Source organism: Schistocerca nitens, chromosome 3 (assembly GCF_023898315.1).
Source record: "Schistocerca nitens isolate TAMUIC-IGC-003100 chromosome 3, iqSchNite1.1, whole genome shotgun sequence".
Lineage (NCBI taxonomy): Eukaryota > Metazoa > Arthropoda > Insecta > Orthoptera > Acrididae > Schistocerca > Schistocerca nitens.
This window is the reverse complement of record NC_064616.1, coordinates 413,040,357-413,052,412: the sequence shown is the minus strand read 5'-3', so window position 1 is coordinate 413,052,412 and position 12,056 is coordinate 413,040,357. Positions and strand designations below refer to the sequence as shown.

Sequence of the window (12,056 nt, the reverse complement as noted above, 5' to 3'; positions counted from 1 at the left end):
GAGTTCTCATATTGTTGGACTGGGAGATGTAGTCCATTGAGTACCTGGCCGCTCTGGGGGCTTATCAACAATCAAGTGTACCAGACACCAGTTCATGATCTACTAGATCCGCCTTGTTGCACCTATGCGGCTATCGCAAATGTTACACTTGCAATGCTGCAAAACTCTTGGAGAAAAGTGGAATGCAGATTAGATGTCTGTTGAGCTATAATGGTGCACATATCAAATTGTGTTAGGAGCGTAAAAAAATATTTTGAGTCATCATACTTGTGGATGCATACCGTCGATAAATATCTCAATTACTTCTCAAGTTATTACATTTTATGTTATTATATGTTTAACCCTGACACCCAGTACATAAATGATCTAGTGGAGAATGTCAAAAGCTCCATGATGCTTTTTACAGATAATACTGTTGTCTGTGATATAAAAGTGTGAGTTCCGTGACATTTTTGCAGATGATGCTGTTGCCTGTAGGGAGGTTGCAATGCTGAAGACTGTAATATAATGCATGAAGGCCTGTAGATGATCCAATGATTGCTGCAGGGATTGGCAGTTGACTGTGAATGTAAATAGATGTAAGGTATTGTTCATAAATAGGCAAACAGATCCATTACTCTTTGAATATGCAATTGTGAAAAGTCACTGGAAGCAGTAACAACTGTAAAATACCTAAAAGTATATGTAGACAGTGACATAGAGTGGAATGACAATGTAAAACTAATTGTAGAAAGAGTAGATGTCGGGCTTAGGTTCATTGGGAGAAACTTAAGAAATGTAATGTATCCACGAAAAAGAACTGTAATGTATCAATGAAAGAAGTAGCATAGAAAACACGTGTAAGATTGTTTCTTAAGTATTGCTAATCATTCTTTGACTCTTACCAGGTTGAATTAATTGAAGAGATTGAAAAGATCCAACCAAGAACAGCAATTTTCATCATAGATTTCTTTAGTAAGTGTGAGAGCAAAATGGAGATGCTCAAAAAACTGCTACAAAAGAGGTGTTATGTATCATGGAGAGGTTTACCATTGGAATTCCGACAATATACATTCCTGGAAGATTTAGATGACATATTATTTTTTCCCATATATACATCATAATTGAAGCTCATATAGAAGTTTATTAACATTCTTCCCATGTGCCATTCCCGAATTTTGTGGTTAAAGGGGGAAATGATAGTGGTATCAGAAGTATTCACCACCACACACTAGAAGGTGGCATATAGAGTACAAATGTAGATATGGCTGTAGAATAAATTAAAAAATAAAATTATACAAAACATGATAGTGGAAATAATAAAAAATAATAATAATAGTTAGGAACTGAGAATGAAGTGAACTATCAGTACACAGTATGTATAAGATTCCAAAAGATTAGACTTTAGTTATCTCCAGGAATGTAAGTTGTGATGAAGATAACACACATCCTACAATAAGAAGATCATCTGAAGAATGTAGTTGGCATTATGAGAACATTTGAAGAAATCCTGATTTTTGTACTAAACAACATGTGCCATGACTCAATACTTCCTCATAATACACACTGAGATCAGTATCAGTTCTTCATTACCTCTGCCGGCCGGATTGGCCGAGCGGTTCTAGGCGCTACAGTTTGGAACCACGCGACCGCTATGGTCGCAGGTTCGAATCCTGCCTCGGGCATGGATGTGTGTGATGTCCTTAGGTTAATTAGGTTTAAGTAGTTCTAAGTTCTAGGGGACTGATGACCTCAGAAGTTAAGTCCCATAGTGCTCAGAGTCATTTTTTTTCCATTACCTCTTCTTTTTGCATATTTTACACCACTGTGGGCATCTTGCTTTATTGTTGCCCTCAGTTTCACTTTCTTTTGTAGAGCATTTAATATTAAGCATTTTCTCCAATTAGAAAATAACTCTTCACAATGAAAATATTTGGTAGAATTTTTGAAATGTTTTTTAACTACACTAGTCTTTATTGTTGCCTGCTTTAATAATGAATTTGCCATTTTGAATATTACTTCCTTGAATATGCATGGACTTTGCTTTAGGAAAATAAGCTTATTTTTTCCTGTAAAAAAATCTTTGATTTAAATAATTGGTAAAGTGGATGGAAATGGTTTTTCAAAATTTTTGTAGGCTATTAGTCACCATTAATTTTTACCTGTGACTTGCCAAAAAGTCTTGTTGTTGATGCCCTAATAGTACATATGATAACTGTGCATATTGTTAAATTTTACTGTGATTTTTGTGGTCCACTTAAAGTTCTCATAATTCCTCCAACATTCCAACAGCATTACATTTATGTTATATGTATTACAACTTCTGAAATTACTAAGAAGTGTATGTATATTCTTTTTTCAGATATTTCTGAATTTGTATTCTTGGGTCTTTTTATGATGGAGATGCTTATCAAGATGTATGCCCTTGGACCTCGAATCTATTTTGAATCTTCATTCAATCGTTTTGACTGTGTAGTGATCAGTGGCTCCATCTTTGAAGTGATATGGTCTGCTGTGAAACAAGGCTCATTTGGTATATCAGTTTTACGAGCCTTGCGCCTTCTAAGGATATTTAAAGTTACAAAGTAAGTGAGAGTGCTTTTTTTGTGTGTGTTTGCTTTTGAGAGTCACTGCATGCGCAGGAATTTGTTCTTTAATCCAGAAAGAAGAAATTTTGAAGCAAGATAGCCTAGAAGGAAATGCTACAAGAATGGAATCTTAATTCAAGAATCCTTTTTTAATGGGAGTGCCAACTGGTTTTTTTATTGCAGTAATTTAACTGTATGTGTATGATGTTGCATTTTATAAAATGTACGATTCTCGTCTCAGTAACGTAAGTATTTCAGGTGGCATGTAAGTTCATTTCTGAAGTGTCCTATCTGACATTTTTTGATGCGACTAACAACATACAAGCTACAGAAAGATTGGTATATTTCAGTATTAACTCCATCATCTCCCTGAACACCTCATATTTAAATGACCATTAAACTCAGTATCTTGAGAAAAACCGGTGCAACTGTAACAGTGTTGAACTGAATCTTTTACATGACTAACAAGTTAAATACTTTATTGTTTTCAGGGAATAATGTTTTTTCCAAAACCTCATTTGCTTTCAGTAAATGACAAATCAAATCATTAGATACAGTGATAAGATTTATATTATTTGTATTACTTTTACATAGTTTCAATGATGTTGGTGTAATTTACAACAGTATTTTAATCAAAAATGAATTGAACTGAAAAAAAAAAATGCTACTTCATGTTCTTCAGCAATTTATCATAGGAGACTTCTGAAATGAACCTTGCTTGTATCATCTTATATGACTGTCTTCGTCTTATTACTAAGTATAACCATGGAATTATGTTAACTGAGAACATGTCAGTAAACATGGATTTGTAAGCAGAGCACATACAGTTGTAATAGAAGCATTGATCAATTCTGTAATTTCATTATATGTTCCTGCATTATATATCTTCCTCTGTTGTGAATTAGAAAGTAGACATTTTGGAAACAATTTATTTCAAGAATTAATAAAATAAGGTCATCTGCAGTTTGAGTGTACCGGCCAAATTAAATCTTTTACAAATTTCCTTTTGCCATGGAAATGTTTCCATGGACAGACTGATTTGGCCTAAATGTCATAGACCTTCCAGTTATTTTGCTGGAATGTTCCAGTACCTTTGGCAGTAATAAGCTGCAGAATGCACAGCAGACATTTCTTTATTATTTATACTGAACTGAAATACTGATCATAATTCAGGTATACTTGCCAGTCATGACCATTGTTTAATATTGTAATATTGTATACTAACAAAGGTTTTCTTTGTGCATTCTAATTATACTTTATTTGCTCTGCAGCCGGTAAAAATAATGTTTATATGTGATAGACTGATAGTACTTCAGAAGTTTTCATAATTAGACTGATGATGAAAAAATTGCAACACCAAAAATAATTAATGTTATTTCAGGAATACACTTGTCTAGATAACATATTTAAGTGATTAACACTGCAAGATTACCGTTAATGCAAGAGTAAGACAAGCTGTTGCATATGTGAAATGCTGGTACAGTAATAACTGGTATAACCACTAGAATGTTGAATTCAAGCATGCAAATGTGCATGCATTGTGGTGTACAGATGCCAAATATCAGTTTGTGCGATGGAGTTCCATACCTGTTGCATATGGTTTGTCGATACAGGGATGCTTAATACTGTTTGTGAATGGCTCTGAAGTTGTATGATGATGTCCCATATGTGCTCGATTGGAGACAGATCTGGTGATCAAACAGGACAAGGCAAATGCCAACATTCAGTAGAGGCAACATGCCATCACTCAGTAGTGCACGTTGGGTTACAACAGTGGTACGTGGGTGAGTGGTATCCTGTTGGAAAACACCCCATAGAATGCTGTTCATGAATGGCAGCACAACAGGTTGAATCACCAGATTGATCTACAGATTTGCAGTCAGGGTGCTTGGGATAAGCATGAGAGTGCTCCTGCTGTCATACAAAGTCACACCCCAGACCATAACTCCAGGTGTAGGTCCGGTGTGTTTCGCACGGAGACAGGTTGGTTGCAGGCCCTCAACTGGCCTACTTCTAACCAACACACAGCCATCACTGGCACTGAGGTACAACCAGCTTTCATCAGAAAACACAACAGACCTCCACCCTGCCCTTCAGTGAACACTTGCTTGACACCACTGAAGTCACAGAAGGCAGTGGTTTGAGGTCATTGGAATGCATGCTACAGGGCATCTGGCTCAGAGCTGTCCTTGAAGTAACCAGTTTGTAACAGTTTGTTGTGTCACTGTGGTGCCAAATGCTGCTCAAATTGCTGCTGCAGATGCAGTACGATGCACCAAAGCCATACACCGAACACGATCGTCTTCCCTTGTGGTAGTGCCATATGGCCGTCCGGAGCCCGCTCATCTTGTGATCGTACATTCTTGTGACCACTGCTGCCAGAAATCATGTGCAGTGGCTGTATTCCTGCCAAGTCTTTCTGCAATATTGCAAAAGGAACATCCAGCTTCTGACAGTCCTATTACACAACCCCATTCAAATTCAGTGAGGTTCTGATAATGGCGTCTTTATCACCTTAAAGGCACTCTTGACTAACACTGCCTCAGCACATCCAATCTCAAAGAAAGCTGATGCTCATGACTGGTTATTTAAAGCGAACCTGATTTGCATCCTCATAGTGTCACTACTAGCACCTGGCTTATGTGACTGGTGCAAAATTTGATTTGTCATCATGAGATGGACAAACATGCCTACTAAGTTTTGTTTGTGTCACACAATTCCTTCTTGGTGTTGTAATTTTTTTCCATCACTATGTATTAGTAATATATATTTATTTTATATCATTTACTGCAATGTCTGGCAGATATACTTTATTAGCAGGGAAAAATGGTATTGCATGAATGAGTTGAAATAATATGAATGCCTTCGATTTAAGATACTCTAGGATCACACTTGAGTTATTAATAACATAAGGTATTGAAAGTAACATTTAAGAAGTTATCTAGAAAAATGATTGTAAAATAATTGTTTGGTGAACTGTAGGGCATTTTTGTTAAACTGAGCATGGGCCCCTATATATCCTTATTAGGTTACAGTTAGCACTTTATGACATGTTTCATGTTATATCCCTATATTTTCTGTTATCTACAAATGAAGTCATGTATTCTATTTATACACTTTCTATTCTTGTGTATTCAGGCTTAATTTGAATTTTCTTTTGTTGTACGTTACTGCCTCGAATTTGCAAAATAGAGGGGAGGGGGAGGGGGTGGGGGAGGTGGTAGACTGTAAGATATGTGCATATTCATTATTTCAGTGATTCTGCCAAGCCACTCAGTGTACCTTGATGAAGGAAACATTGGTGAGTCTTATACGTAGAATCCACAAAAATAAAAATACAGTTTAGGAGAAGTTGGAGGATGTTTACAGCGTGTTTGATTTAAAAAGTATAACATTTATTTTACATGTGATTAATCATGGTACACATAACTTCACAAAAAATGGCAATTTTTAATATCCTATTGAGCACTGTTATGAATGATATGCAGTATATCAGATTTTTAGTCTGTGGTACGTACAGCTTGAATTGGGAATACTGTACAGGAATGATCCTGTCAGTATTTCAGAGCTATACCAAGTAGTGTCCAGTATGCCCTTCACCATACTACATGAAACTCATTACTCATGTGCATTAACATGTAGTTTATTTCCTACACAATAGTTGAAACTGAGTTAAGTGTAAATCAAAAAATGTTCTCCTGATGACAGCTATGGTAAAACTATTTGCAACCTAAAACTTCACTGTTAGTGATATCAGCTTTTAGCTCAACAATATGGGTGGACTCGGACATCTGCAGGAAATAATACTGATAATAACATAATGAATAAATTTTGTGACCATTAAACAGAAGGTTAACAGTTATCAGAAGCTGTTATTCGGTGTATGAAACAGTAGCAGTAGTAATGCAGAGATGCACCCTCAGTCCTTGGAGAAGGGTTGAAATGCCCAGTGGTGTCAGTACTGTCAGACGTGGTGAAGAACATCTTCCTGTTGCTCCTCATGCTGCAAATTGTCCTTCTTGACCATGAAATGTGTGGAAATTGACACCCCAGGGAAAGGGTGGTTTTGTTGACACCTTCTGTGACACCCCTGTGGCCTTTTCATACTGGTTCTGCATTGCGGTGTGTTTGGAATGTTTTTCTTGGTCATTTATAAGAAAACCCCATGATCTCAACACCAGGTTGTGACCTCCTTCATAGAGGCTTCAAAAGAAGGGCTGAAATATGGATAGTAGGAGGTTTAACAACATTCTGATCATGTGACACCTGCACAGTCGCATTGGACCTAATTGTGGTGAAATTTGATGACAGTGACATTGTTAACCCACCTTACACATCGCATGAACTTCTGAGCTACGGCCTTCTTTTTGCAAGTGTTGACACCTTGCTGTCTGAAGCATCATCAAGCCTGAGGCAGATGTCACAGGGTGCCATGCTTTTGCACCATTACAGAGAGGGCTTGTTAGTACCTTTGAGCCAAATTTCAAACTTAACCATCACAATGGATGGGAATTATGGGGTTTTGAAAAAGTGATCCTGTAATTCTATTACACAGTGTAGCATAAGGTGTTAAAGCATAGCTAGGAATATTGTGCAAGCAGAGAGAGCAGCATAACAGATGAAAATAAAGTTGAACCACTGCTGATAAACAAAAACTGAAAAAAATTTAAAACAAGCATAAAATAAGTGGTCAGTAAATTCAAAAGCTATAATTTACCTGCTGAGTTGTTGAAAAATCCTAGAAGGTTTCAGTCCTGTGCAAAATAAATCAATTGAACAAAGATGCCTGACCAAATATTTTTGTATATGGTGTCACTGAAAGAGGAGATAATAAAAATGAAGTCCAAAATATGTAAGTCTATCAACCAGATTTGCTTCACTGAGGATGATCTCAGTGCAGTTTGTAAGGCCACGGGATCTGATGTGATATCTCTTAATTTCCGTACAGTATATGCAGATGAACTGGCTTCACTTTTAGCATGAGTTTACTGTAGGAATGTGGAACAGTGGGGTGTGTTACATGATTGGAAAAAGGTACTGGTTGTGCCAAACTATAATGTTCTCAAGACCAATGCACAAAACTGTAGACCTTTATCACTGATTTCAATTTGTTTTAGAATTAGCTAACACGTTTTATGCTTGTATATGACTTTTCTGGAGACTGGACAACTACTACATAGGAATGGTGTCAGCAAGTACCAATTGTGTGAAACCCAGCTGGTTCATTTTTTAAAAATTATATCCAAAAGGCAGTAGATAGCAGAAATAAGTTGATTGATATGTTTCTTTGTACTCTGAAAGCCTTCATTATAGTTCTGCACCACCACCTAGTAAAAAAAAAAAAAAAAAAAAAATGTGAATATGGAATATTTGAATACACATATGATAGATGTGAAGACTCCTGATAAATAGAGGTGAATGGGTGTCTGTGTTGTGTCCTCATCATTTCATCATCATTCACAAAAGTGGTGAGATTGGACTGAGGAAAGGTTGGGAATTTGTATGGGCACTGATAACCATGCAGTTGAGTGCCCCACACACCAAACGTCATCATCCTGATAAATAGTACTCTGTATATTATTCTAAATGCTGGGGTATTGTCAGAAGTACAGGTTACTATCCAGTGTACATCAAGATAGTGTGATAGTGCTTCTGCTATATATGTGTATACAATCCAAGATAAAAATTTAAAAAAAATGATGCAGCACCAAGGAATTATTCAAATGGGATGGAAATCAGTAGATGTGATGTGCATGTACAGAAAAACAAATGATTAAAATTTCAGAAAAATTGGATGATTTAATCGAGAGAAAGAGCCTCACAAACTGAGCAAGTCAATGACACATTGGTCCACCTCTGGCCCTTATGCAGGCAGTTATTCAGCTTGGCACTGATTGACAGAGTTGTTGGCTGTCATCAACATACTCAAGTCCCTCACAAGACCCTGTGTTCTGGATGAGCATGAACTCTGGTGATCTTAGTGGCATAAGAAGAAGATGATGACTCAGAATCAGTAACTGGCTGCTGCTCATCATGGTCACTCAATATCTGAATTACATTTGTGAAAGCACATTGAGCTTCAGAAGCAATCTCGAAAGATTTAGCAATCTTAAAAACTTCACTAAAGCTAGGAACTAGGAATGGATGTTTCTAATGCTTATGCCATGACTTCCCCTGGGGGCTAGATGCACAACTAAAATAAAAATCAATGATTCTGCTTAGGAAACCTTACAACTGTGGCAAGTGAAACTCAACTGTCATGCGAGACCCTGCAAGTTAGCCCATGGTATGTGAGACCATCCCTGTTGTTTATGACACTGATTAAACTTCAGCCTAGCTGCTACCAGATATGTCTGGTGACCACAGTATTTGGTTTCTAGGTACATGTAATTCATTAAAAGATAAATCACTGAGGTTTGCAAGTGGTGCAATTTCTACCCAATTTCATATAAATTTCACCTAGAAGACAGGAGTCGAGCACTTTTCTGCCCATTGGAAATGCCGTAACTAAGACAGTGCAGTTCAAAATGTCAACGGTATATGTCCCAGCTATGTAAGGCCTTATCAAAGCTGGCAAATGGTGGTAAGGTGTTGCCGTAACCACCAACTTATGTTTTTGCTAATGACACAAGAGCTGCAGGATAGCAGTATGCTATTCTACATCTAATGGGTGTCCGGGAAGCAAGGATGAATTTGAGTTTTGCGCCATTTTGTCATATGGCGGTTGACAGCCATGGTTTGATGTTTATTTTCATTATGAAGCAGATGACAACTGAGCAGTGAATCCAAGTGATAAAAAGTTATTACAAAAACAGTGAAAGTCCCATGACAACCGTTCATGAATTTCTTGTGACACTTGGATCAAATGCTGCTCCAACTGAATCATCAGTTCAGAAGTTGATCCATAAGTTTGAGACAATGGTTTCTGTTTCAAATGTTAAGAAAACAGGACAACCACATTCTATTTGAACACAAAAAACATTGCTGTCATGTGTGACAATGTGACAGTTGAAGTTATCATCAAGTTCAGTGCATGAAATTCTTTTGAAAGATCTGGTAATGTATGTGTATGAGATTCAACTTACATACGAGTTGAAGCCTACAGATCATGGAAAGAGACATTGATTTGCTCAATGGGTCTTAGCTCAACAAGCAGAGAATGAGAACTTCACAAAAATAATCATTTTTTCAGATGAGGTGCACATCCACCTTAGTGGGTACATCAATAAGTAGAACTGCAGAATTTTGGGTAACAAAAATCTGTGAGTGACTGTGGAAGATGAGATGCATCCACACCTTGTGACTGTGTGTTATGGGTTCTGGGCAGGAGTGATCGGCCCATACTTTTCTGAAAATGATTAGGAAGCTGCCATCACTATGAACAGGGACCATTACCAAAACATGCTTTCTGATTGGTTTTTCCCTCTTATTGGTGGAAACGATGATTTTTAGTTTCAACGAGATGGTGCGACTTGACACACATCCCGTGAAATGATTGCATGGCTGAGTGGAAAATTGCCTCAAAAAATTATCTCTTTCCGTGGCAACCAGGAATGGCCTGTCAGATCATGTGATCTTGCACCTTGTGATTTTTTTGTAGGGATTTGTGAAATGAAAAGTGTTCATGAATAAACTACAAACAATATACCAATTGAAGGATGAAATTTAAAAGGGTTATTAATGACATTCCGCCAGATGTTCGCGAATGCATCATCGAGAACTTCAATGGACACATTGCTCATTGCCGTGCAGCCTTGGGTGGTCATATGGAGGCTATAATTTTTCATACATAAATGGGAAAAGTTACTTAATGTGTTTGTAAAAAAAATAACAATACATTTTCAATACATTTTGTATGTTCTGTAGCTCTTTAATATTCGTCCCTACTTCCCAGACATCCTCTACATACATATTCTGCAAGATGCTGTATAGCATGTTGTCAGAAAGGACCTTGTACCACTGCTGGTCATTTCCTTTTCTGTTGCATTCATCCTTTTCTGTTCCACTCACAAACAGAATGAGGAAAAAATGATTATCTATATGCCCTCTTACAGGCCCTAATTTCTGTTATCTTATATTTGTGGTCTTTATGTGAAATAGACATTACAGCAGTAAAATTGTTCTGCAGTTGGCTTCAAATGCCAGTCCTCTAATTTTTCTCAATATTTTTCCCTCCAGGGATTCCCATTTGAGTTCCTGAAACATCTTTTTAATACTTGCATGTTGGTTGAACCTACTCGTAACAAATATAGCAGCCCATCTCTGGAGAATTGCTTTAATGTCTTCCTTTAATCTGGTGTGGTGGGGATCCAAAACACTCAAACAGCACTCAAGAATGGGTCGCACTAGTGTTCTAATCTGAGGTCTCCTTTACAGATGAACCACCTTTTCTTAAAATTCTCCAAATAAACCAAAGTCAGCCATTTGCCACCCTACTGCAACCCTTACATGCTCATTCCATTTCATCTCACTGTGCAATATTACACCTAGATATTTTACCAACATGACTGTGTCAAACAGCTCACTACCAATGCTGTATTCAAACATTATGGTGTTGTTTTTCCTACTCATCTGCATTAACGTATATTTTTTTACATTCATCACACCAACTAGAAATTTTGTCAAAGTCATCTTGTATCCTTCTACAGTCAGTCAATTATGACACCTCAGTTACACCAAAGTATCATCAGCAAATAACTGCAGTTTGCTACTCACCCTGTCTGTTATTCATTTACGTATATAGAGAACAATAGCAGTCCCATCACACTTCTCTGGGGCACTCCTGATGATAACCTTGTTGAACGCTCACCATCGAGGACAATGTACTGGGTTCTGAAAACCATGAGGGAGCTGCCATCACTGTGAATAGTGACTGTTACCATAATGTGCTTTCTCACTGGTTTTTCCCTCTTATTTACAAAAATGGTAATTTTTAGTTTCAATGAGGTGGTGTGACTTGACACATATCCCGTGAAACGAGAAGTCTTTGAACCACTCACATATCTGGGAGCCTATTTCATATGTTTGTACCTTCATTATTGTATCTATTGCTGCTGTTCCTTCTTTTGCAGTTTTAGTTGTTTCTGTTGTTGTTTGCAGAATCTATTAACAGATTTGTTTGTGTCTGTTCAATGTGGGAGATCTGATGATAAAAAAGTTGTTTGTGTACAATTACAAAATGTATGCTTACATCTTCCTTTTTATTTCCGCAGCTCATAGTTTATGCAGTTTGATTTATAACTGTTTGTCATCAGATAATCTGTTAATGTACCTTCTCCCACCACCATAGTTCCATATTTTTCCAGTTGTGCTGAATGACTACTATGACACAAAATTACACAGGGACGTAGTCTGTTTAGTGTGTGATAGCCTGTCACTTTGTGGCATTTGGATGATCTCATTTTCTAGTTACTTTTGGTGTAAAATACCAAAGAGAATGTGCAATTCATAGAATTTACTAATGATGGAAGATTATATATTTTGTAATTC

General features: G+C 37.1%; 1 protein-coding gene across 1 annotated transcript in view; it reads left to right on the top strand.

The window, feature by feature from the left end:
- Window positions 1-12,056, top strand: part of LOC126249257 (voltage-dependent calcium channel type A subunit alpha-1) — a 373,047-nt gene that overhangs the window by 202,057 nt on the left and 158,934 nt on the right. Inside the window, exon 13 of the mRNA XM_049950912.1 lies at window positions 2,342-2,564. Within this exon, the coding sequence (XP_049806869.1) occupies window positions 2,342-2,564 (223 nt within the window). The remainder of the gene's footprint in view (window positions 1-2,341; window positions 2,565-12,056) is intronic.